This window comes from Dipteris shenzhenensis, chromosome 1 (assembly GCF_047967505.1).
Source record: "Dipteris shenzhenensis isolate YYH24624 ecotype China chromosome 1, Dip_SZ_1.0, whole genome shotgun sequence".
Classification (NCBI taxonomy): Eukaryota; Viridiplantae; Streptophyta; class Polypodiopsida; order Gleicheniales; family Dipteridaceae; genus Dipteris; species Dipteris shenzhenensis.
The window spans coordinates 66,747,994-66,775,362 of record NC_141596.1 but is presented as its reverse complement, the minus strand read 5'-3'; the positions used below and the strand labels follow the sequence as shown (position 1 = coordinate 66,775,362).

Here is a 27,369-nt window from a genome sequence, read left to right as displayed (position 1 = left end):
ACAAGTACAATGGATGCATAGTTTGTGGACAATGGTGTTCCTAAGCACATTACAAACAAGAGGGAGTGGTATCTCAAACCCGTGGATGAATGTCATCTGAACAACTTTTGGGGACAACCCCAAGTATCCAATGAACGGAAAAGTTAATATATCATCTACTACAAGACAAGGTGAGACCAATATTTTATTTGATGTCCTTTTGGATCCTTCTTCTCGTTCATGCAATTACTTTACTAGGTTGAAATGAAGGTTTGCACATCTTAGACGAGAACATAGTTGCAAAAGATGTGTGAGAAAATGGTTATGCAAAGACCTTCTTCCTGTTCATGCAATTACTATAGGTTGATCATGAAGTGTATGTATCTTAGACAAGAACATATTGCAAAAGGTGTGAGAAAATGGTCTCTACAAAATGATGGCTTTTACTGCCTAGGAAACCACAGCCTCTAGCATTGGCATGACATTTACAGATGGATACTCTATGTAAGATGCAGAGAAATTGACTGGTACAAGGCTTACATACCATCTTTAGTTTACTGGAGATCTGTTAATAGCTGCAAACAAATGCAATTGCATGCTTTAGAAAACGTTTGCTCAAAATGGGTTTGCAAATTTGTTATTTTTTGGGCATGCTTCACCTGCAAACAATATGAGGACGATGAAGGCCACAAGGCAATGACACTTCAGTATTAATGCTGACCTGCAGCCTGCAAGATTCAGCCCTCGCATGCGGTTTGGTAGTAGTTTTTTATGAGGATGTTTGAATTTTAGTAGCCTAGAGTTGAAATACTAAATGCATCTCTCAAAAATTGTAGGCCTGTGGAGTGCCCACATGTGCTTCAAACAAGACCAGCAAGCAAACATTTGCAAACTGCAAACGTCTTCTGGCAACTGTGGATCTGTCCTTGCATGATGGACAACTACAGGTATAAGACAACAATTTCCCAAAGTGATCATCCTTATGCTTAGGAGCATTGTCTGCTACATCATTGTCATCATCCTTGTGAGCTCAAAATCCAATATATGGTTTAGGAGTGCAATGTTCCTATTCTTGTTAAGCAAACATAAGTTTTGCATTATCCAAGCCTTAGATGCAATGTTTCCAAAATTGCTCCACAAGTGCTCAACAGCGAAGAGCTAGCACCCTGGTTGAGTATGGGAATGGCCAAACGCTGCATTAATGGAGCTCTATCCCAGAATCCTCCACCCACGAACTGAGGAAATCTTAAACTTGTCATTCTTTGCATCCAAACAACCCTTTTGTTTGCTTGTAATATGACAGCTCCTCCCACACTTTCATTCTATCATCTGAGACAAGTTGGCTCAATGCTATCTCCCATCCTTGCAAATCTAAACATGCAACTATAATCTGATCGTGTAATCACAGCAAGACCTTCTTTAAACCTTTAGCGAGGAATTAGCGTTATGTACCATAGAGAGAGAAAGGAGATAAAGAGAGAGAATGGAGTCGACAACCGATTGGGTCCTTGTACCCACTGAGGGCCCCCTCCCCCAATCAGGGGAGAATTTGCTTTTTACTTGGAGAATTGAGAAATACAAATAACACACTTCGAGAGAGCACAGAAACGCGCTTCTGAAGAGTGCATTGTGCACACATATTGCAGACACAAAGACCTGAGAGGCAACGCCGATCAATATTGAGACCTTGATGCTGTCCACACTGACAATGTAGGGCACTTCTGCAAGGCAAGGAAGAGGCTTGTGCTGTCCACCGGGATGCAAGGCTACTGCGTGAGTGAGAGAGTGAAAGCTAGGAGTAATAGATTTTAAAAGAGAGCCGAGAGGTGACTGAAATATAGAGCTGAGAAGTGAGCTGTGCAAAACTGTAAAGAAAGCTGTAAAGAGCTGCTGAAACAGTACCCTAACCTTACTCCATTTGCTGGTCCGAATCCTCAAATGTGGTGCTGCGTATACACCTTTCGAACAGGCTGAACTGAAAGCTAAAGGCTGAGGCTGATCAGGGCCAACTTTGGAGGTGTTCTGGGCTGCACACAAGAGGCTGGAGGGGAGCTGTTTGGAGTGCTGAAGGCTGGGGAGCTGAATGAGAAATGAGGGCAGCAAGGACCCTATTTTTGGGGCTGGAAACAGCCAACCAGCCCCAAAACTGGCCGACTTTTGGGTTGGCTGTTTTGGGCTGCTGGTTGGGCTCATTCCCCCATAAAAGGCCCCATTGGGTGGGGTATAAAGGCAGCCCTCCCCCAGCGCATACCCTTTCACATGTTCCAGCCTTGAGGGGGCCCAGAAGGGCTCCTATCCTAGGCTGGACCTAGACCTATCACTAATCCTAAGATGGAAACACTAACCTACTGTTCTCCAGTGGGTATCAGTGAACAAGAACTGATCTTCTGACTTGACCTAAGGCTGAGAGACTGACTTACATAGCTTGTGCCTGAGTGTCCCTAGACAAGGGCTCACAAAGGGGTCACAGCATACGACAAAATCTCCTATTAGGGAACTATTACACACTTGTCGATGTAGCCAGTGTGTCACATTGCACCCAAGTGCAGGGGTGCATGTTACATTCCCTTCTTAATTTGGTGGTAGGTTCATTGCTTCGAATTACGCTGCCAAAATTTGTGGGAAATCGGGAAAAATCTTCGTCCAACCACATTGCTTCATGGGTATCTCGATATCCGAACTTGATGTAAAACTTCCAGATCCCGCGTTCTGACCCATGCTTGAATCTATGAAGAAGGACCTGTTGGTGGTTGCAAAACTTCGGCTTCATCAAGAACTTTAGGTTGTTGCTCGTCGGAAATCTCGGTACGAGGACGTCTAAAATACGTCTTCAACCAAGCTAACATGGAACACTTCGTGCATAGTCCAACTGTCCGGAAGGCGTAACTTCATTGAGACATCATTGATCTTTCAAATGATAGGGAATGGTCCGAAGCTCGCGAAAGACAGCTTAGAGTATCGCTTGCTCGCCTGCTTCAATCTCTGCTTGATAATTCATAAATACACCCATTGACCCTCTTTATACTGGACATCTTGTCTAGATTTTTTAGCCTGGCGCTTGTATGATGCTTGAGCTTTGGCGATGCAGGTTTTCAGGGACTTTGTAATCTTTGCCATCGGTTCAGTGGTTTTGTTGGCTTCAAGAGATGGAGACACCATGGGGAGGAGTGATGTAAACCGTCGTCCAAACGTCGCTTCATAAGGTGTGCGACCAATGCTTGAGAAATAGGTATCGTTCAAAATGGCTTGCACACGCGGAAGAAACTACTCCCACTTTCCATGAGCATCATGACAATATGATTTTAAAATATCAAATGCCATACCATTATACTTTTCCGTCTATATATTCGATTGCGGATGGAAAGCACTGGACATGTGCAGCTTCGTCAAAAATTTGACGTGAATTTGGAGTCTCTGTCGGATGTGATGGTCCTTGGCAACCCTCCAATGGGGTACCAATATTTTATGAACAAACGAGCTACATCTTCAGCGCTGGCTGTCTGTTTGCACAATGTTTACTAAAGCGACAAACAATAGTAAGACGTTGAGTGTTACGTGTACATGCGGATGTTGGAAGTGGTTCCATGAAGTCCATACCTATATCCTGGAAAGGACCGTCGGATATTGGCAATGGCATAAGTAAGCCAACCGCTTTCTTGTGGGAAGCCTTGACCTTTTGGCATATCTGACAATTTTGAACATAGCCGTATACCGTATACGTCCTTCCACATTTTTGGCCAATAGAAATAGCGCTCTAACTTCTCCAAAGTACCATTGATATCTTGATGACCACCAGTGAGGGCGTAATGGGCATCATGAAGAAGTAACCGTCGTTTGTCTTTGAGTACATATTATCTTTTCTTATAGAAAAGCCAACCGTCCTCTACTGAGTAATGGCCTGGAGCAAGAGTCGTGGCTAACTGGAACTGTGTGCCAAACTTTGCTGACTTCGTGTATTGTGCCTTCATACTATCAAGATCCTTTCCCTGGATTTCAAGCACGGTGGCCTTCTCAATGGTCTGCATTGAGCCTTTCCGACTAAGAGTGTCGGCAACAGGGTTGTTTTTGGTGGGGACGTACTCAATCATTCCCCCAAACTGCTGTCGATCACTCCATTGTGAACTAGGCATTGTCTGAAGCTACTTAAGGGCTTGGTGATCTGTCTTGACTGTAAAAGTCCGTTCGTAGAGGAAAGGCTTCCAATGTTTTAATGCTTGGATGACACCGCGGAGCTCTCTATCATAAACTGAATAGTTCTTTTCGACATTGTTGAGCTTTCTGCTCTAATATGCCACGGGCCTATTCTCTTGATGTAAAACTGTCCCGATGGCGACATTGCTAGCGTCTGTGATTATAAAAAATGGATGATCCCAAGAGGCGATCTTCATAATTGGTGCTGTTGTGGCAAACGGTTGCAAGTCATGGAAGGCTTGCAAAGCTTTGCCTGTAACTTGAAATTTCTGTCTGTGTGTCTTTACTCCCTTGAGTAAATCTGTAAGAGGAGTTGCGTATGTCGAGAAACCATCCATATGCGAGCTGTAGACTTGACACAACCCCACAAAGGATCGGATCTCCCGAGTTGTCGTGGGGACAGCCCAACTGGTGATAGCTTGAATCTTCTCTTTGAATCCCTTGAGCACTAATAATGGATCCTAGATACTGAATTTCCAGCAACTCAAACTCACTTTTCTGCACAATAACTATAGAACACATCACACATCCTTAATATGCTGCTTTGCTATAGCGGAAGAGAGGAATATTATCGAGAAAGATGAACAAGCACTTTCCAATATAATCTGCAAATACCCGAGACATCATCTTGTTGAATGTCGGTGGTGCATTGTTTAGACCAAATGGCATGATGACGAACTCGTAATGAGCTCGCTCTATTCGGAAAACCGTCTTTGGGATGTTAGCTTCAAAAATCCGGACTTGGTGGTACCCACTCTTGAGATCGATTTTTGAGAAAAATTTTGCACCATTGAGCCTTTCCAAGATATACTCAAAGTGGGGCATAGGGAACTTGTTATTGACTGCAATGAAGGGGATAGGGGCTGAATTGGTGAAGGCCAGAGATGGCAGGAGAGGGGGAAGAGGAGAGGGGAGAAGGAGGAGGAGAGAGAGAGATAGGAGGGAAAGGGGTTGAGGGAGAGAAAGAGAGAGAGAAAGAGTGAGGGGAAAGAGAGAGAGAGAGAGAGATTGGAGAGAGAGTATAGGCAGCACATAGGAGGAAGAAGGTGGGAGTAGATAGGATTAGATGTCACATCAAAAGGTGGTGGATGGAGACTTATATAGTCCCTCCACGTGTCCCACCTAAAATCCCCCTAAAGGGCCTCTAAATTAGCCCATTTTCCCCCTTCATTACAGCCATCACTTCCCATAGAAATTTGCCCACAAAATTTTACATCCTGGCTGTCCAACCGGTGCAGCAAATAGCAATTACTAATCAGCCTGGAAGGAAATAGGGTTAGTCTTGGACAATGCTTTCTGGCTGCCATGAAATTTCATCCTCAGGGGGACCTTGCCATTTGATAAGATACTCTACGTAGATCTTGTTTCAGAGCACATAGTCTCTGAAACTTACGATGCGCTGATGAGACTGGCAGAGCTACACTGAAATGCCTTTATAGCTGGATGAACAGTCACTTTTGCAAACACACCGAGAGGAAACACAATCCCAAGATGAACTCAAAACACTATAAATTGGGAAAACACCGAGAAATACCATATACTGATAGCCACCAATAATTGTAGAAAATATCAAAATCACTAAAATGTATAGAAATCACTGCTTCCAAGAAATCATGAACTCGTAGATAGAACCCCCTGTAGGATCAGATAGAACCTTGCTTGCCAATGATCGACTGGATTGGATTTGGAACTCGGATGGAACCTTGGACCTTGCCTCAAATATTGATTTCCGAACAATTGGCTATTCAAGCTCTCTAACGAGAGATATCCCTATTATTAACTCAACTTCACAATAGCAAAGAAATTGATCCACCCACCACTTCTGGAAAGTACTGAAAAGGTCATGAAATAAGATTGGATGTCCTCCTCTATCTACGGCATCATCATGCAGAGCCCAAAACACCAACTTGTCAACTTGACTAGCACAACGACCTCCCACTATCAATCTGCAACAAACAATAAGCTACTGCGCGCGGCTCCTTTGGATCCCATAACCAGGGTCGCTGGTCATTTGCCCACTTTAACTTCTCTTCCAAAACGGCTCTCAGATCATGCACAAGCAACCAGAAAGTAATGCCTTCAACCCAATTATATGCAGCCACCAAAGCAATCCTCACGACCCAAAGCCTTTCATTTTCACGAGCTCAGTATGACATGAGCAGTTTCGTAAAGAACTCTCCACAGCCCGTGAGCAGAACTGTCAACTCATTTAGGAACTATAGATGCGCAAGACGAAGGCTCCCTGAGAACTGAGACGTGGAAAATACTGCCTCAACCCATGAGCATCCTCGACGTCCAAAACCTTTAGATGATCAAGGCAAAACTGCGTTCAGCCGCCTTTACAAATAATGGCGCAGCACTTTACGACCTCCGAATTCGCAACTAAGTTTCCTCTATTGAGACACCGACAAGTTGTCTACACTTGAACTGATATACAATGCTGCTCTTCTCTGCAGAGTTCTCCAGCCACCAGATCCGCTGCCAAAAAAACCATTGAGCCCACAAACAAAAACATCTACTGCTGCCTGCAGCTTGATCACAAAAACATAAGAGCCGTAGCTTTTTCACGCCTGTCTCCAGAGACTTCCACGATCATGCGTATATCTTCACAAAGGTCGCAGTTGGTTGATATGCACCTTCTTAAGCGTCACGCATACTCAGAATTTCAGCATGCACACTATCCTTTTGGATAATCGATTGCGACCTGCCTCCTTCTACATCCGGTCCCTTAAAATCATGTGGAGCTTCTAAAAGATCAGCTGCTCTCTTCACCTTGAGACAAGCAAGAAGATGACTATGAATCAATGCCACCAGCCTTCTTAACGATGCGCAAATTGGGAGTTTCTTTTCATGCTTCTTAGCTCATGTCCCCTCCTTTTCCATTCAAATCTTTGTTCATTGATTGGATCTTTTTTTACCACCAATGGGAGCCATCCCTTTAATTTCCTTTCCTTGTGGCCCACTCTTTTGGTCTGTGGTCGTGCAAAGCGCTCCTTACGTGTAGTCTTTTTCGAAAAGCACCAGTCCTTTTTCAGTGCCTTAGTGACCACTCACTCCATCATCCATTCCATGTGCCTGTGCAAGATCCAAGGTCCACATCCAAACTCCATGGGTCATCCATGTTGAGAGTTCATGCTCAACATCATGTGATCACGTGTGCATAGCACCATCATGTGATCATATGTGCATAGCACTAACCTTATAGAGTGCTATAAAGGAAAGGGTTAGATCCCCTAACCCTAACCCTAAATGGGTTTGTATATATTCTATTTTTTCAAGTGTACAGTTAGTCATTTGTGGTGTGCTCTCTAGCTGTGCCCTCTCTCCTCATCTCCACTCTTCTCCTCTCCCCTCTTCATATTTTGTCATGGTATCAGAGCTTGGTTCTGCCTTCCGCTGAGGCGCCATCCTCCTTGTGAGAGTGAGGTAGTGATTGAGAGATTGAGATCAAGTTTTCTATACCGTTGAGAGAAAATTCCGTCCATTGAAAGAAATTTCCGTCATTTGAGAGAGTTTATTTGAGTGTTTCTTGAGTTGAGAGAAAGAGATTCTTCATTGAGAAAGACTTGTGAGAAAAGAGAGATTTTTTGAGTCTATTGAGAGTGAGAAGACCTTGCAGGAGCAGGAGGGCGAGATCTACAGTCGGAAGCTGATCATCGAGTTCTTGAATTTGGTGATGAAAACGTGAGGAGGGAGCCACAGTGGCACAGCTCCTAACCAGTACCCCATCGCCATACTAAACGACCAAGGAGTAGCTGCGACAGTGAACAAGTAGCATACATCTAAAGCGAGCCGTTGTCAACAAACAACCATTAGACATCTCCTACACACGGTGGCTCCATAGCTGTAGCTTTACCTTCCAGCAAACCACCTCTATAGCGAGCTCAGCTCCTTCGCCATTCGATGCTCCTACACGAATTGCAGCAAAGGCGGTTCATGCAACGTAGGCTAGCAACAAACGTTGGTCTCCACGCCTCCATAGACCTACGACTTCTGTCGCCACCAACGTCGTAGAAGCAGCTCCCACAATAGCGCTGACGAATGGCCACGCTCCAACGAATTAGCCGACGTCTACGTTGCAAAGCTGCCCGAAATCCAGAGATGCCAACACGCAATGCTCGGACTCTCTCAGCTTCTGCATCCAGCAGCCACGATGAACCTTTGAGCCCACAGTGCCATAGCCGAACGACCTTTCTCTAAACGACGCGGCTTATCCAAAGCCCATGCTTCATATCAAATGGACGACAAGGTGCTCAACTCCTAGGATAGGATCAGCTAGCACTTTAGATTACGGCTCCGAGAGCCTCTCCAACACATGCACCTGAGCACAACGAGCTTCAACGAGCTCCTAACTTCCACGACACCTTCCGCGCGACCCTGTAGCATCCACGCAAGACTCCAACGAATAGCTCTTAGTTTCTTTTATCTGCGGCAGCGGGCCATCACCTTTTCTTTGCTTCATAGATGATAGGCCACATCCTTGTACTGCAGACCGGCTAATAGCTTCTTCACGGCTTGTTTCCGTCAAAGCTCCACAGCGGACTGTAGCAATGCTTCCAAGAGCCAAGACTGATCCAGCTCTATGCACCGCTCCAACGAGCTTTGCAGAGGTAGCGCCAATGGGCTGGCAACAGCAAGCTCAACGTTCTCCGTAAACGGAATCTTCGTCAGAATCTTCAGAAGATTTCGGCCTCATTATCTCCGACATGTGGCAGATAAGGGGCTACCCTTATCCCCTGCTTGACCACATACAACAGTATTCTCATGATACAAAATGGGAACCTGAAGAACCTTACAGTCTCTTAACTTCAATTCCCAGTAAGACGGTTAGAAATTTGACACGTGGCAGTCGATTGTCACGCCATCTTATTTGACACCTCAGCAACTCACGTTAGCAGTGCCGTGAGGCTGTGACGTCATCACCTTATCCACAGTGCCACGTCATTTGCCACGGTGGCAACCACGTCATCATTGCCACATCAGAGGACTACGTCATCTTGCCAGCTCATTAGCCACGTCATCATTGCCACATCAAAGGACCAACTCATCAATCACGCATCATTGACACGTCAGCAGTGCCACGTCATCTATCACGTCATCATTGCCACGTCACCTTTGTTGACATCATCATTTGTTACATCATCAGTGCCACGTGGCACACTGAACCTCTGCAAGCACACACAGTGCTCCATAGTCACTGCATGTGACCACTCCTGTCACCTCAACACAGGGCTCCAGTGGCACACCTCTTGCTAGGCACAGTGCCACATCATCACTACATGTGACCCACAGTGACACATCATCATTGAGCACCATTTGCACTCCTTTTGTCCCTCCACCTAGATTAAGTCGTATCTCTTGATCCATAAGAATTTGAGGACGCTCCAAAAAGGAAAGTCACTCGTTTTTTCGTGCTCTACGCGCTTGTCACATCACACGCACATTTCGGTGCAAGTTACACTCACATTTGAGCCTCGTCGACAAAACCACTTCCTTCATGCACATTCGCCTTTACATCGACGCATCTGACCCAGCACTTAAAAAGAACAAAAGAAAAGGAATTATTTGCTGTTCTTTCATCGCTCGACGGTTGGTATAGATCTAGATCAGAGTAGACTAGATCGCCATAGAGGGGACGCTTTGAATTCTTCCAAGTTGCTAATCTAAGCCATGCTCGAAATTCCCGACTAGTACCTACTCGGAGTTAGCCCATACGCTCACATATGGTTTCACATCATTACATTACCTGAAACCTTACGCTCATCAGTTCAGTGAGCAGACTTCAGAGAGTACAGAGGCATTGCAGATTGTTTCAGTGGGTAGATAGCACTTGATTTCACACACACATGCCACCATTGTAAAGCCGATTTGGCTATCTCACGGCATCGTGCACATCATTTCAGCCTTGTAAAGTCTCTTGGCTAATCCTGGCATCATTGCCACAAGCCTTGTAATACATATCATATTTTATATATTGCAGTTCTATCTTTACCGACGGTTCAGAGATTTCACTTGACATAGTCAGTGTATTTGCAGTTGATTCATACAGAGATTTTCACGATACTTTTGAGTACATTTCTTGCACCATGTCTACGACTAGCAACCTCAATCTGGAGGCATCTGCTAAGTTAGACAACTCGAATTACGGTACATGGAAATACCGAATGGAGACCATTCTTGTACTTCAAGACAAATGGGAGTATGTCGATGGGTCTACACCTAGACCATTGGACGATCCAGTCACCAGTAGCTCTACTCCACCTGTTGTCACAGCATCAACAATGGGATCTACAACGGCATCTACAGCTACACAAACAATTTTCGCATCCGTAGCAGATCCTGCCATTGTCCGAGCTCAAGCAGAATGGGATAAGAAAGACAAGCACGCCTATCATTTGATCAAGCAGAATGTGCAAGATGTCATGCTAGGACAGCTCAACATAGTTAAGACATCGAAAGAAGCATGGGATATGTTCGCAGCTCTCTATGAGTTCAAGAACACATCCATGATTCTCACCTGAGAAACCAAATCAGCCAAAGTTTTCGCAACAGTAGTGAAACCGGTCATGCTTATGTACGCCGCATAAAAGACTACAACAATCAACTTGCAGCAGTAGAAGAGACTATGAACCCCGCAGAGATGGTTCAAGTCATTCTGAATGGACTAGGAGAGGGATATGAGAATCTAGTCCATAGTATTGCCATTCAACAGTAAATTTCGACACTGGAAGAACTTCAGTCAGTTCTACTTGGTGATTCAAGCACAAAAAGGTCATTCTAATGATCAGGCATTCATAGCTTTAAAAAGAAGCAGAGGCAGAGGCAAAGGTAGAGGCAGAGGGAGAGGCAGATCATACTAGAGAAGTGGTCATCATCAGCAACAGAGTCATTAGTAAAATCAGAATCAGCCTCAGCAGCATCAGAATCAGCCTCAGCAGCATCAGAATCAGCAAAGAGGAAATTATTCCAACCGAGGAAGATTTCAAGGACGAGGGAATACATCCACCAACGTGTCAAACATTCAATGCAACTACTGTCACAAGTTTGGACACTATGAAAGAGATTGTTGCAAGAAGCAGTACGACTAAGGCGGTCAATCCAGCAGTAATCGAGAAAATTTTCGAGGCAGAGGAAATCATCGTGGTGGACATTCTAGTCATAGTCATTTTGCAAATGAACATGGAAATACGTTTCTTGCAAGCGAGGAAATACATTAGACTGATATAGTGTATCCAGACACTGATTTCAATCCCAAAGAGGATTACAGCTATGAAGTCGACTAAGTGGAACAGGATCCTTGGTATATCAACAGCGGTGCATCATCTCACATGAAAAATCATCAGGAATGGTTCATAGAAATAAAGTCATTAGAAGGTCAGAAAAATGTCATCTACATAGCAGACAATACACCGAATTGAGTTGAAGGGACAGGTGTTATTCCTATGAACAATTTCACTGGTACGAAAGGATTGGTGAAAGATGTGCTTTATGTTCTGAAGCTCGGTAAGAACCTTTTGTCAGTAGGTCAAATGACGGAACACAATTACAGAGTCATCTTTGACGGTGATGAATGCAATATCAGAGACAAATCCAAAAGATGTCAGCTAGTAGCAAAAGGTATCAAGGAAGGACGCTTATACAGAATGCTAGCTACAGTACCAGATAAGCATGCCATATCAGTTCAACCACAACAGATATGACTATGTGTAAAATGGCACAAGAGATATGGTCATGTTATCTTTAAGTACTTGTTAGATCTCAGGAATCAGAATATGGCAATTGGGATTCCGAAGCTACAGTTTCTTGGAAAAGTTCGCGAAACATGCTGCTTCGGTAAACAAAAGCGAATCAACTTTATCAGAAGTACCTCTCGTGCACGAGGTATTCTTGATTTGATAATCATACAGATGTATGGGGTTATGCCCAGACCCGTAGCATCAATGGTTCACTTTACTACTCGACTTTCATCGACGACTACAGCAGATATTGTTGGGTCTACTTTCTGAAAGAGAAATCTGAAGTGTTTTTCAGACTTCAAGAATTTAAAGTCATGGTAGAAAATCAGACAGGCAGAAAGATCAAGGTCATGAGATCAGAGAGAGGAGGTGAATACATGTCTTCAGCATTCATCAACTTTTGCAGAAGTCACGGTATACGAAGACAATTCACATGTGCAGATACTCCTCAACAAAATGCAAGAGCTGAAAGGAAGAATGAGACTTTAGCAGACAGTACTAGAGCAATGCTTAGTGAAAAGCATCTTTCGAATCAGTATTGGGCAGAAGCAATAGCTACAGCAAACTACTTGCTTAATCGGCTTCCTACCGAACCGATACAAGGTATGACTCCTTATGAAGCATTCACTGGACACAAGCCACACATTGGGCATCTCTGCATATTTGGTTGCATAGCATATGTCCACATACATGATGATCATCGCAGAAAATTGAATACGAAGTCACGCAAATGCATCATGGTTGGCTATAGTGAAGAAAGCAAAGCATATAAATTGTATGATTCCATCAACCACAAAGTCATTATCTCTAGAGATGTAATCTTTGATGAGAAATCAGAATGGAAAACCTCACCTACATAGGAGATAGAAGCATCGACCTCACAGTCATCTACAGAACAGGTTGATGAAGAAGAGCAAGAATTGCCAACAACACCCCAAGCAGAGCCACAGCAGCTCAAACGGTCTATTAGGGAAAGCAGCTTGATTGACATATGCTCAGAAAGGTAAAGCAATTCAGGTTGAAATCACCAACTATGCTCTTATGACTACCATCATGGCTATAGAAGAGCCAGTGTACTTCGAAGACGCAGTAGACAAGCCAGAATGGCAAACTGCTATGAATGAAGAAATAGATACTTTGTATAAGAATAGTACTTGGAAATTATGCGACCTTCCACCAGGAAAGAAGGCCATAGCAAACAAATGGGTATACAAAGTGAAGGACAATCCAGATGAAAGTATTCAAAGATACAAAGCCAGATTAGCTGCAAAAGGATTTGCACAGCAATATGGTCAAGACTATGATGAGACTTATGCTCTAGTAGCAAAGATGGATTCCATACGGTTCTTGATATCACTAGCGACACTCAACAGATGGAATATGTATCAGCTCGATGTTAAGAATGCATTTCTCAATGGTTATCTAGATGAGGAAGTCTACATGCAACAACCAGCAGGTTATGTTGGACCAGAAAAGGAGAATAAGGTTTGTCATTTCAAGAAAAGTCTCTATGGCTTAAAACAAGCACCCAAAAGTTGGTACAACAGAATTGATAAGTATTTTGCTAATCTGGGATACATGAAATTCAATTCAGATCATACTCTCTACTACAAAGTTCAAGGGGAAGACATTACTAATGCACCTTTGTACGTAGATGATCTGATTGTGACATGAAGCAAGGATAGCTTCATCAGAAAACTAAAACAAGACTTATCTGTAAAGTTCGACATGAAAGATCTTGGACTTATGCACTATTGTCTTGGAATTGAGTTCTGGAGAAATTCAGATAGCACATTCATGAGTCAACTCAAGTATGTTGACAGTCTCCTGAAGAAGTTTCATATGGTAGATTGCAAGATTGCAGTCACTCCCATGGAACAGAGTTTGAACCTTACTAAAGATTCAGAAAAGCCTACAGTCAATGACAGATACTACAGGCAACTCATCAGATCTCTTATATATCTGACAATCACACGGTCAGATATTTTTTATGCAGTAAGCTCACTAGCACAGTTTATGGCAAATCCAAAACAGTCTCACTGGAATGCAACCAAAAGAGTCTTGAGATACATTAGAGGTACAAGACAGTTTGGGATAGAATACAGAGGAAGTCATCCACGGTTGCATGGATACTGTGACAGTGACTATGGCAGAGATCATGAGACCAAGAGATCGACACAGGAATATGCATTTTTCCTTGGTCAAGGTGCTATATCATGGTTGTCAAACAAACAGGCAACTGTTTCTTTGTCTTCGATTGAAGCAAAATATAGGGCACTCACTTCAGGTGCATGTGAGGCTATATGGCTCAAGACTATTGTCAGAAACAGACTACTTTGATGAGTCAAAGCCAACAACAATATACTGTGATAATCAATCGGCTCAAGCATTGGCCAAGAATCTAGTATATCACTCCAAGATAAAGCACATTGATGTCAGAGAGCACTTCATCAGAAAAGGAGTGTTACTTGGTGACATCACACTGCAGCATTGTGATAGCAAAGAGAATGTTACAGACATCTTTACCAAACCACTCAGTAAAGAGCTATTCGAGAAACACCGACTAGCTCTTAGTTTGACGCAGAGAAAGGACATTCCTATTAAAGAGGTGTGATGGAATGTAATGCTCAGTCCTTCTTCGATTCCCTAGAATCATCATCTTGAGGGAAGGCCTACTTCATGATGTTGATCTTGAGGGAAGGTGTTGAGAGTTCACGCTCAACATCATGTGATCAGGTGTGCATAGCACCATCATGTGATCATATGTGCATAGCACTAACCTTATAGAGTGCTATAAAGGAAAGGGTTAGATTCCCTAACCCTAATCCTAAATGGGTTTGTATATATTCTATTTTTTCAACTAAATCTAGTGTACAATTAGTCATTTGTGGTATGCTCTCTAGCTGTGCCCTCTCTCCTCATCTCCACTCTTCTCCTCTCCTCTCTTCATATTTTGTCAATCCAATCATCAATTTGGTCGCAAAGTTCTTGTCATCATTTCTTGCAACTAGTGTTCTTCATACAAGCGCATAGTTATTTCCAAAATATACATTCAATAGAAAGTATCATCTCAAAAAATAGAGGGGGCCAATGCCATGGTATTCTCTAGCTACTGTCTTCTACCCTATCCATGCTATCTACATGTGCGCCTATAAGTGCTACTGCCTCCTACACATGAGTGCTCTTATCCATGATCTACATAGCATTTTTAGCCGATACAAAAAGATACTAGTCGCACAAAAAGAGCCCATCAGCGCTCCGGGGCATAGAGGATGTGACCCTCCTCATCCATAGGTGGTAGCTCAGTAAGAACTTGGACATGGTGTCATACATGCGGCTTCAGTAAGGACACATGGAAAACATTGTGAATCTTGGAGGTACTGGGTAGCTCCAACTCATACGCCACCTCTCCAACTTTGCGGATGATCTTGTAGGGACCGTAATACCTGCTAGCAAGCTTTGTATTGGTATTACCTTTCAGCGAGGCATAACGGTTCTTATGGAGGCGTAAATGCACAAAATACCCTTCTTCAAAAGACAGATACTTCCTGCGTTCATCCGCATACTTCTTCTGTTGGCTTGGGCATCCTGCCAATTGCAGAAGGGCATCCATTCTTTCCAAGTCACTCCTTGCTTGCTGATTTTTCACAGCTATGTCTGCCATTACAGGGGGCACCCCAACCTTGCATCCATACATTGCTTCAAAAGAACTCATGCCAATGGAAAGGTGTTTGATATTGTTGTAGCAAAATTCAGCCAAAGCTAGCCACTTATCCCAGGACTTCTGTGTATCATGACAAAAGTGCCTCAAGGATTCCTCCACCCATTTGTTCACCCTCTCTGACTGTCCAGCTGTCTTTGGGTGGTAAGTATTGCTAGGTGTGAGGAGAGTACCCATTGCCGTGAATAACTCTTGCAAAAAGTGACCCATAAACTTTGCATCTCTGTCACTGACAATTTCTTGAGGGAAGCCATGATGCTTAAAAACATGCTTAATAAACTGCCAAGCAACCTGTGATGCTGAGTACCGGGTCTTAGTGGGTATGCGATGAGCCTGTTTTGTCATTCTGTCCACCTCCACATAAATGCTATCCCATCCCTTCTCTATAGAAGGCAACCCTGTGATGAAATCCATAGCGATATGAGTCTATTTGCCTTCTGGAATAGGGAGAGGCTGTAAGAGACCTACAGTTAGCTGGCTGTCCACCTTATTCTGTTGGCAAGGCAAGCATTCAGTGACATATTTAACCAGATCCCGCCACATGCCATCCCAGATGAAACTTTGTCTAATAGAATGGGTCAAGCAAATGGCGAAGACAACGGTCTAATAAACCTTGCATGTAAAAACTGAGACAACTGCTGCTCTAACTCCCCCTCCATAGACTTGGAAAGTCGGTAAGAAAACTTGGAGGTGTGGAGTCCGGAATCAGATCGATGCGATGGTCCGGAATCAGATGGATGCGATGGTCTTCTTGTTTGTTGGGAGGTAGTTGGGGTGGCAGATCATCCCGAAGCATGATGTCTTGGAACTCTTGGAGAAGATTCACCATGACTTGCCCCATTGGAGGAGCGGCTTGAATTGCAGTGATCTGGCACTGAACATAAACAAGTGCACACATGGCACCCTTGCGGGTGACATGACTTGCTTGAATATGAGATATTAACGGAATCCCTGGTATGCTTCGATCACCGTGTAACTTGGCGGGCTCATGTAAACCTTCCACGATAGTGAAGATGTCCTGCCGCCAATCAGGCGTCGGTACATGCTCACGGAACCACCAAATCCCAAGGATCATGTCGCACCCCATCAAAGGTGTCAAGAATGAAATCACGCATAAAAATGGTCTTCTGAACTCAAAAAGTAAAATGGATGGCCTTATGCGTGATGTTTGTGCGCAAGCCGGATGTGAACCCGTTCACTGCAAGCTCGTGAGGTACCAAAGTACACCCCACCGCCTTCTTTTGGTCTGAGAGGTCACCCTCCTTACCTTGAAAGACCACCATGGGGACAATGTTCAAAGCAGGGAAGATGGCATTTGTAGTTGAGGCTGGTGGCGGGACTGGAAGAGCCAGTACATAGGCGACGGAAGAAATAGGTGCTTTCGCAACCTTTTTGGCAAGCCACTTAGGACAATCCTTCTTGCCGTGCCTAGCAATATGGTGGCAATGAAAGCAGCGATGTTCTTGGTGGAACCGCTTTTGTTTGTCGGGCTGTAGATAGCCTCCCGTAATGCCTGCTTCAGTCTTTCATCTGGAGTCATCTTTGGCTTGGACTCGTTTTGACCAGAAGCCTCGCCGTCTTTCTTTTGGTACTGGTTGTCCTTCTTTTGATCCTTACCTGTTGTATTGTTTGACTGCTGCGGGGCTTTGGAATCCTTATGGATCTGCTTGGGCTTTCCCTCGTTCAGCATCATCTCTTGATTCTGGGCGAAGTCAGCGCCCGCTCGTAATCGGGCGGGTCAAATTTTTCGGATGTTAGTGTCCAATCCTCAAATGAATTGCTTCATCTTGTTGCTCTTAGACACGCCCAACTGCTGCGCCAGAGTGATGACCTTATTACTGTACGTCAACACAGGCAAACCGTCTGGGAGAGACGAGAAAACTGATTCACCAGGCTAAGCATATATTGTGGTGGTAGAAAACATGCTTCGAGGTCGGTAACAAACGTTGTCCAAATGAAATTCATCTCAAAAGTCGTTGGGTTTGTATACTTACTAGCCCAATGTTGCCACTGGGTAACCGTCTCACCGGTAAGACGAGGGGCTGCTAGGTGGACTTTGTCTTGCTCATCTTGAATCCTTGCTAACGGAAAATGAGCTATGAACTGATGAATGAATTTAAGAATGGCTGAATGGTCATACTTACCATCATACTTAACAAAATTTGGAGTGGACCGGGTGAGTAGTGTTACCTTTGTTGATGACGAAGATGTGGTGGTGACTGCTGCTGGACTCAAACTTGCCTGCATAGTAGCTAACATGTTTTGTTGCCTCTCTGCCTGGGCGAGCTCTGCGTGTCGCAGTGCCTCCTCATTCCTGCGTTCCTCACGCATCACTAAGAGCAGTTTTTCAAAATCTGTGGTTCCTCTTTCTTCCAGCAGCTTTTCTGCTTCTTTTTCCTCCAGACGTTGCAATCGTGTGGTCCAGTTGTCTTCTGCTTTCTTCTGCTAGGAATGTTCTTTGAGTTGCTGTAGGAGGACCCGATTTTGCTCCAGAAGATTCGCCATCACTTCTTGAGCACTTGGTGGAAGCGTATCTTTTTGGTAGTCTTTCTCCTCTTCATAGTCTTCAATGTTGACGTCTTTTCCTGACCCTTCCATTTCGCTTGATTGTGTGTCCTTTCCGGATCTCAACACAACCATATACTTGCGGTAGTCAAGCTGGATACAGACCAAAGCGTTGATACCAATGGAACATGCAGCAGTAATCTGATCGTGTAATCATAGCAAGACCTTCTTCAAATCTTTTGCTAGGAATTAGCGTTATGCACCATAGAGAGAGAAAGGAGATAAGGGTAGAGAGAGAATGGAGTCGACAACCGATTGGGTCCCTATACTCACTGAAGTTCCCCTCCCCCTATCAGGGGAGAATTTGCTTTATACTAGAAAGACACATAACATTCTTCAAGAGAGCACAGAAACACGCTTCTGAAGAGTACACTTTGCACACGTATTTTGCAGACCCAAAGACTTGAGAGGCAACGCCGACCAATACCGAGACGTTGATGCTGTCCACACTGGCAATGTAGGGCACTTCTGCAAGGCAAGGGAGAGGCTTGTGCTGTCCCCCGGCATGCAGGGTTACTGCGTGAGTGAGAGAGTGAAAGCTAGGAGTAATAGATTCTAAAAGAGAGCTGAGAGATGACTGAAACATAGAGCTGAGAAGTGAGCTGTGCAAAACTGTAAAGAAAGCTGTAAAGAGCTGCGGAAACAGAACACTAACCTTACTTCGTTTGCTGGTCCAAATCCTCTCAACTGTGGTGCTGCGTATACACCTTCTGAACAGGGTGAACTGAAGGCCAAAGGCTGAGGCTGATCAGGGCCAACTTCGAAGGTGTTCCGGGCTGCACACAAGAGGCTGGAGGGGAGCTGGTTGGAGTGCTGAAGGTTGGGGAGCTGAATGAGAAATGAGGGCAGCAAGGGCCCTTTTTATATGGGGTGCAGGGCAGCCTATAAAGGCAGCCCTCCCCCAGCCCATTCCTCTTCACATGTTCCAGCCTTGACGGGGCCCCAGAAGGGCTCCTATCCTAGGCTGGATTTAGACTATCACTAATCCTAAGATGGAAACACTAACCTACTGTTCTCCAGCGGGTACCAGTGAACAAGAACTGATCTTCTGACTTGACCTAAGGCTGAGAGACTGACTTATGTAGGTTGTGCTTGACTGTCCCTGGACAATTCACAGTATACGGCAAAATTTCCTATTAGGGAACTATTATGTACTTGTCGATGTAGCCAGTGTGTCCCATTGTACCCATGTGCAGGGGTGCAGGTGACAGCATACCATCTCTGTATCCGTTTCGGCCCTTTCACTTGACATTTTGGATCCAAAACAAAGGCTGCGGATTCCAAGGATGAAGGATATTCTATCCCCTAAGAAGAAGTTGAGTGTCCCTTCAACCATACAAAGCATCTAGACATTGAATTATCTCAATCATCCTACCCACCTTCCCAATACAAGGATCATTGCCATCAAGAAGCCTCAATATCATGAGAATAGGCTTTGTGACTTGACGCAATAGGCCAACATCATCCCACAAATGTGATCCAAAACGATGGACTTGTCACTTACATCTCTAGGTCTTTGCAGAGTTATGTTCATGCTCTGCATCCACTCAGGAAAAGATCTGCCTCAACACGATGAAATTGTAAGCAAAGCACGTGTCAGAATGCTTCTAAAAGATTTTTCGGGAATATCTTGCAAAAAATAGCCAAATTGTGTAGCGAGTAATGAAAGTGGCAATATAATTGTCCCTATCAATCAACCTATCGGCTGATTTTCCCTCCTTTGAATTGTCAATAGCTTTAATGAAAAAGCTGGCCCCTCTAGAGTATGCAATGATGCCTTGAATAGAGCGTCTCCTATTGTCACTCCATCCATCTTCCATCACTATGACACCACATCTCATCCATATGCCTTTCATGGGACTCAAAGAAAGCTCTTTGGCAGATTTCTATCTCCAAAAATATGGTGTGTAGGGCCTCACATGAGGGAGGAGTATGATAGTCCAAAGGATGCAATCTTCTTCACCATATCAATGAAGTAAGGATTGCAGGCTTGTACCGTGAGTACGTCTACTCCATAAAGGAAGTGGCCCACAACCACATCTATCTTTTTCCTCTCCTACGATGCTATGAGGCCATAAGGCTAGCCTATATGGCTCTTGGTTCTGGCAAAGTGGTAGCCCCTTCTGTATGTGCAGATGAAGCTCTACTCCCAAACAAGGAGGTAGAAATAGAAGTAGAAGCAGGTGTGCTGTCACACATGGAAGAACTTGCTACACACTTGGGGGTGGTGATGGTCGATCTCGTGGATAAAGAACCAAAGGTCATGATCCAATGCTGCCCAACCTCTTTGCAAGAAAAGATGGGCTTTTAATGGTACATGAGGACTTTGGAGGAATATCGTACATTGGTTGACAATGGCGAATCCATTTTTTCAAGTCATAATGGATTGCGAGCTTAGAGTGACCAAGCCAACTTGGTAATCTTCGCCATGATGGACTTCAGGAATAGAAAGTATTTACTTGGACTAAATAAATGATTTAAATTACTTTAGATCTTAGGATTTCTTCAATGGAGATATAGTATGGGGCTACTTTTTGATTAGTCTTCTTCTTTAGTGCTAGCCTTCGTCATGGCTGAGTTTGCCCTTCACCTCTGGAGTGCCGACAAAAACTCAGTACGAAGACTTTGTATAAATGGATGCTCCAAGTATGAGTGGGTGTGTGGATTTGTATGTGTGAGAGCATATTTTTATACTATGGTCTACTCCCACTGTTGGGCGCTGATGATGTCAGTGGGGATGCCATAGTAGCTAGTCCCTGCTATGCGAGTGACTATCTTGAGATTGAAACTGCACTATGTGGTGTTTTTAGAGGATGAGTTTGGGAATGTTCCTGGATTCATCTAGGTATATAGTATGGGGCTGCTTGCATTGCAATGTTGAAGCAATATTCTCAGATGGATTTTTAGATGATATGGATCCTTTGCAGAGATGATTCAATTGTCTTCAGTTGCAATTGGTGGGTCTTGCAAAAGCCCAAAATATGCTTTATGGTCTATATGGCATCTACATGGGAGACATTGTCACGATGGCATTATTGGTTAATGATGTGGCATGCAGATTAACAAGGGATGTGTTTACATAAGTCGCATTTGATTAGTTGATGATGTGGTAGTGTTGGTTGATAACATGGTGAATGATGATGTGGCAGTAGTCGACTATCACTATGACAATCGGCTGCGATTTGTTTAACTGTTTGCAATCAATTGTCGATGTGGCAGTCTTTTGCAGTGTAGCTCGGTTCTGCACCCATCTGGTTTGGGTGATATCTAGCTCCATTGGGGGCTATAAAAGAGGGTTGCACCCTTTCAAACACTTGTGAGCACATGTTGGGTGCATGATTTGATTTATCTCTGATCTTATCAGAAAATGATAAATCTAGTGTGAGAACCTTCTTGTTGACTTTTTGGGGCTCGTTTTAGTCTGTTTGGGGAGCATCTATATGAGATCTTTCTTTTTCATTTTCTCCTCTTCATACATGTGAGCTAGTGTTGAGTTAGTTTGCTTCTGCTATTGTGCATAAGTGCATGGTGAATCTCTCACATGAAAAGGATTCATGTGGTGCTCAACATGAATTCTAAGCAATCTGATTCTATTTCTATGAAGTTGCGGTATTCACCATCTCAAGCTGTCTAGTAGTTCATTGATTATGTGTTTAAGCACCATGGGTTACCCTAGAAGATTGTCAGTGACAAGGATGCAAAATTTATTGGTTATTATTACAATATTGGGGACGATACTTACCAGAGTCACAAGAAACGTTTCGTCCCTTTCGTCATTTCATCGTTTCGACAAGTTTTGTTTCGTTTCAACTTTTCAGGTGAAACGGATAGGTTTCGAACTGATACTTAATATATACCCTTATAGGGGCGAATAGGATATGTTATATCTAAGCTAGGTGAACAAAAAGGTATTACAAGACATTACGAGGACTAGAAACTTGGAGTCTGGAAAGGCTTCTCCATGAGAGGTTGGACTAGAGATGCAATTCAATAGAGCAGTGTAGAGCTTGTAGGCACTTAGACGCAGGCAAGGCCCTCTCTATGAGTGAGAGCGAGCATGCAGGAGGCATCTCGCCTCCATAGAGAAACTCTGGAGCAACAGCTTGGTCCATCGTGGATACCTTCCTCGTATGTGTGGGCAACTCACGCTTCAAGAGATGGCTAGATGGCTAGAGTATACCTTTCACTGCATAGGGCTTGATGAGAGAAGGAGGCGATAAGGTGATGTGTGAATTTATTCAGACCACAGCTAGGTCCTAGATCTGTAAGGACCTAGCTACAATGGGAGGAGCTTCCGAGCTGCAACCTAGTTCTTGCTTGAGGAGAGTGTTTCCTCTTGGAACATGTGGGTGTGTGGATATGTACGTATGAGAGCATATGCTTATACTACAGTCTACACCCACAGTTGGGCGCTGATGATGTCGGTGGGAATGTCATAGTAGTTAGTCCTTGATTCATGGTTTTCAACCTTGTGACTATCATAAGATTGAAACCGCCCTGTGTTGTGTTTTCAGAGGATGAGTTTGGGCATGTTGTTGGATTCATCTAGATATACATAAATGAAGAGGGCTAAAAAGTTAAGTCTTCCTCCCATTTGTATTCGTGTAATTGTGACCTTCTACTTTCCTCATTGTGGTCCAGCTCACTGCTCTCTCTCTTTCTCTCTCTCTCTTCTTCCTCTTTGTTTGCTCCCTTCCACTTTTCTATCTCTAGATTCTCCACTTCTGCCTAACCCCCATTCTTACAGCAAGGCTGAGGGACGTTGAGATACATGGACTCTGTCAGTTTATATTGCTTCTTCTATATCAGAGAAACTGCGCATACTTGTTGGCAAATTCAGAGAGAGAGAGTTTGATGATGCTCATGGAATGTTAAAATTTTGGTTTTACCAAGTTTTTAAAGTTAATTGTTGGACCTTATTTTAAGGCAGCTGCCGGCTCTGGTAACCCAAATAACCAAGTGGATAATCCTCGGCCAGTGTCATCAAAGAAGTCAACCAGTGTTGATGACACACACGATTTGCAACCCTCAAGGAAACACATAGTGCATCAAACCAGCTCTGACAGGAAGAAAAGCGAACTTGATGCTAGCAAGAAGAAGGATAGAGCATCAATCACGAGCTCAAATGGGTATAGCAAAAGAGTGAGTGATGTCCAGATAAATGGGTATGACAGTGGGAGGGAGTGTAACCAAAATGGGGAAAGAAAGTTCAAAAGGAACACCATTGAGAAAGTACTTGAATCGCAGAGTATTCGACGAACAGAGACCTCAAAGATGACTTCGAATGCTCCCATTTCTGTTTCGGTAAGTATTCTTCTGTTCCTTTTAATATTGCATCACTTACATGGTTTCAAGAGAGCCTTTCCTCCTGAGAAATAGATTCCACAACGGACAGTTTCACTTTTTTTCATTGATACTTGGTTTTATTTTATTCAGGACTCTCCACAGTTGGATCAGAAGTTATTGGCTAGCAAAAGGAAATTACAAGAGAATTACCAGCAGGCTGAAAATGGTGGGTTTAAATAATACTTGTCTTGAACAGGAGCTATTTCTTGGTACTTTTCCATAGCATGGTCTAGACTACCATAGTATTGGGGGACATTCAAAATTCACCTTGTAAAGTTTTCGTCCATGTTGCGGCCTGCTGGTTTTGCGATAATTCTTTCTATCTTAAGTGGTGCATTGCCCTATCAGCTAGATTTAGATGCTCGTCCGGGAGAGACTAAAATGAAATCGTTTGGTCTTCACAAGTAGTTGTAGCTTGAATGAAGAGATTTTGGACTACCTTTTGATTAGCCTTCTCCTTTAGTGCTAGCCTTCGGGGTGCTGCCCTTCACCTCCGGAGTGGCGACAGAAACTCAGTCGAAGACTTTGTATAAATGGATGCTCAAGTAGGTGAGTGTGTGGATTTGTATTTGTTAGCGCATATGTTTATACTACGGCCTACACCCACTGTTGGGCGCTGATGATGTCAGTGGGGATGTTATAGTAGCTAGTCCATGCTATGCATGATAGAGCTTATGGTTTTCAACCTTATGAGTGACTGTCATGAGATTGAAACTGCACTATGTTGTGTTTTAAGAGGATGAGTTTGGTGGACTCATCTAGTTATATAGGCTACCATTGTTCTATCTGCTGCTCTAGTAATTCAGAATGTTGTTTGGCAGCAAAACGTCAGCGCACTATACAAGTGATGGAGCTACAAGACTTGCCAAAAGGAGGGCCAAAGCGAGCTAAAGCTTCTCCAATGGTTCGTGGAAAACCAGGTTCTCAGCATCAACTGCATGGATATGGGCGCCGATAGTGGTTGACTACCTTATTATTGCAAATGAGGACACAATCGATCAGGCTTGATCGACAGGGTGAGCCATGCCACTAAACAGAAAACTGCAAAGTTGCTGAAGTAAACAAGAGTTATTATTACTCATGGGGATTCATGCTTTCAGGTCAGCGGGATTTGGTATCCACCACATTTTTCTCTTCAGCGTTCTTTATGAATAAGAGCACTACACAAATTATGGGTTTGAATATCGGTAAAGATGAGTGTCTTGTAGCACCTCTAGATACTCTGAAACAGAGTTCCTCTTCTACTTGTTGAGCGCAAGAACACAGAAGTTGACGGCAGTCATTTCCATCCAATTTTTGTATGAGTGGGGTGATCAGTGTGATGAAGCCCAACATCATAGACTCATGAACATTGTGGCAAAGCAGGTGAAAAAGTGAGAATTTTATGTTTTCAAATGCAGAATCTTCATCAATTGGTTTAGCTTTGGTAATCCAAAAGGAGGGTTATCAATTAAGGATGATCAGGGCATGTCTGGTCCCAAGGGCCAAGCACCTTTTCTTTCCCACTGTCTTACCAGGGAAGAAATTATCATCATTTTATAATTGCACCACTTTTGTTTGATCAGATCAGAGATATAATCGGGGCATTGAAGGTCTGCAATGCTACTTGCAAATGTTGCCACATGAAACTGACAGCTTTCAAAATACAATTACTATGGACCACAAGTTTTATTTATGTGGTGGCAACTGTGCAATGGTGTGCCTTCTCTTACCGCAGAATAGACTTTCCCCAATGAAGTCCCATAGTTGTTCATGGACTCCTTCAGGCCTTTCTTCATAGATGAGTATTCATTACAATATGCTGTACAAGGCAACTGAAGCTAGGTCCAGGAATGTTAAAATTTATTCTCTTCCAAAAGAAGAATGTGCATCCTAACCTTTCAATGCACAAGCTTGGCATACACATGCACAGGTAATAGTTATCGCAAGTTGGAGAAATATTGCTCACTCTTGGTATGACTGATACATTTGGTGGAAAGTACACTTGATTTAGCTTAAGGTTGATGCATTAGATCTTGGATTCATTTCTGATAACTTAAGGTCGATGCATTACACCTTGGATTCATTTCTGATAGCCCACAAAACTGCATATCTCCATCAAAGAAGCCTTTTTAAAGCAGTTGTCTACTGAGCATGGACCCTGATGATGAAGACTTCTCCGGGGAAGAGTTTACTCTTTTGGTTTCCCAGAGTTCTGCAATTGGATCTTGCTTTCTTGTCAACGTCAACAAAGGGCACGTGAGAGTATAGTTGTAAAAGTAACCTGTCACATCACACAATGTGTTTAAAGAGGCATTAAACAGCTCCTCAAACTGTGCAAATACCCCTCATTGTATTTCTAAACCATGCATGTGAGTAGTCCAGACAAAAAAGCATTTTGAAGCTACAAACTGTTTTGAAAGAGATGATAGAGAGTATGAAAAGCTACTTTTTTGCACATGCATAGCGATGTACTGCTTGATAGAGACATTGTTATGATTACTGTGCTAAGTAATTTGTGACCTTAGTTTCTGACTTTCAGCCTTAATTATGAGGTTAATTATACATGGAATGCCAGAACATGTACTTCCCTCAAAACTGTGTACTTATTTTCTTATGAAGAGTTAAAAGAGGGGCGCTTTTTCCCCTTTGATACAAGCAAGGTACAATGTTAAGGCCGGTGGAGCTGTGCTACTGGAGCAACAAAATTCTCTCATTCGGCCTAGCGTTAGGCAATGGAGAAGGGGAGGCCAGTGTAGTTGCGAAGGACAGCTGACTGGTTTGTCTTTCAGCTTCCCCTTTTGCACCTCCCTTACTGTGCATATTGGTCAGGCTGCTATTCTACTCCGCACAGTTCAAGGCTTGTGTAGAGATTCACTGTGGATGAGGACCTGTTATGCTCAATAGACAGCCCTCCTTCTGCTACTATTGTCGATCGGAGCAGGCTTTGATCTGCCACGTGCTGCTCTTGTCCCTGTTCGTTGGATAGACTGGCACAGCACATAGTCAGTTCTTTTTGTTTTCATCCAAGTTGCGGCCTGCTGGTATTTGCGATAATTCTTTCTATCTTAAATGGTGCGTTGCCCTATCAACTAGATTTAGATGCTCGTTTGGGAGAGACTAAAATGTAATCGTTTAGACTTCACAAGCAGTTGTAGCTTGAATGAAGAGATTTTGGACTACTTTTTTATTAGCCTTCTCCTTTAGTGCTAGCCTTCGTCATGGTTGAATCTGCCCTTCACCTCCGGAGTGCCGATTGAAACTCAATACGAAGACTTTGTGTAAATGTATGCTCAAGTATGTGTGGGTGTGGATTTGTATGTGAGAGCATATTTTTATACCATGGTCTACACTTAGTGTTGGGCGCTGAGGGGATGTCATAGTAGCTAGTCCATGCTGTGCGTGATGGAGTTTATGGTTTTCAATCTTATGAGTGACTATCGAGAGATTAAACTGCACTATGTTGTGTTTTTAGAGGATGAGTTTGGGAATGTTATTGGATTCATCTAGTTATATAGTTCTTGTTGTTTAGTTCATGAGCAGCATGTCGATAGAGCCGGTTCCCTTGAATATGCTCCATGGCTAAGGGACTAACACCCTTGGCTTGGGCCATGGAAGTCAGCCCAGCTGACTGCTAGGCAATGGAGGCAGGAGGTCAGTGTACTTGTGAAGGACAACGGCTAACGGGTTTCTGTTTATAAGATTTCCCTTTTGCACCCCCCTTACTGTGCATCCTTGGACAGGCTGAATCCTACTATGCACAACTCAAGGCTTGGTAGAGCTTCACTGTGGATTAGGACCTGTTATGCACAAATAGGCAGTCCTTCTATTCTGGAACGTGCGAGGCTCATT

At 43.7% G+C, this 27,369-nt stretch overlaps 1 protein-coding gene across 3 annotated transcripts in view; it reads left to right on the top strand.

The window, feature by feature from the left end:
• LOC147906249 (putative mediator of RNA polymerase II transcription subunit 26b) overlaps positions 1–25,907 on the top strand; it is a 31,440-nt gene extending 5,533 nt beyond the window's left edge. Inside the window, exons 7-10 of one of the 3 annotated variants that reach the window (XR_015541339.1) lie at positions 23,171–23,496; positions 23,629–23,704; positions 24,360–24,554; positions 24,639–25,907. Coding sequence is in view for 1 of the 3 variants with exons in the window: in XM_087377417.1 (XP_087233543.1) it covers positions 23,123–23,496; positions 23,629–23,704; positions 24,360–24,496 (587 nt within the window). In the remaining 2 variants the exon portion in view is untranslated. Of the gene's footprint in view, positions 1–23,122; positions 23,497–23,628; positions 23,705–24,359 lie in introns of all 3 variants that reach the window. The other 2 variants (XR_015541338.1, XM_087377417.1) reach the window with 2 other exon arrangements.
• Positions 25,908–27,369: the final 1,462 nt, after the last annotated feature.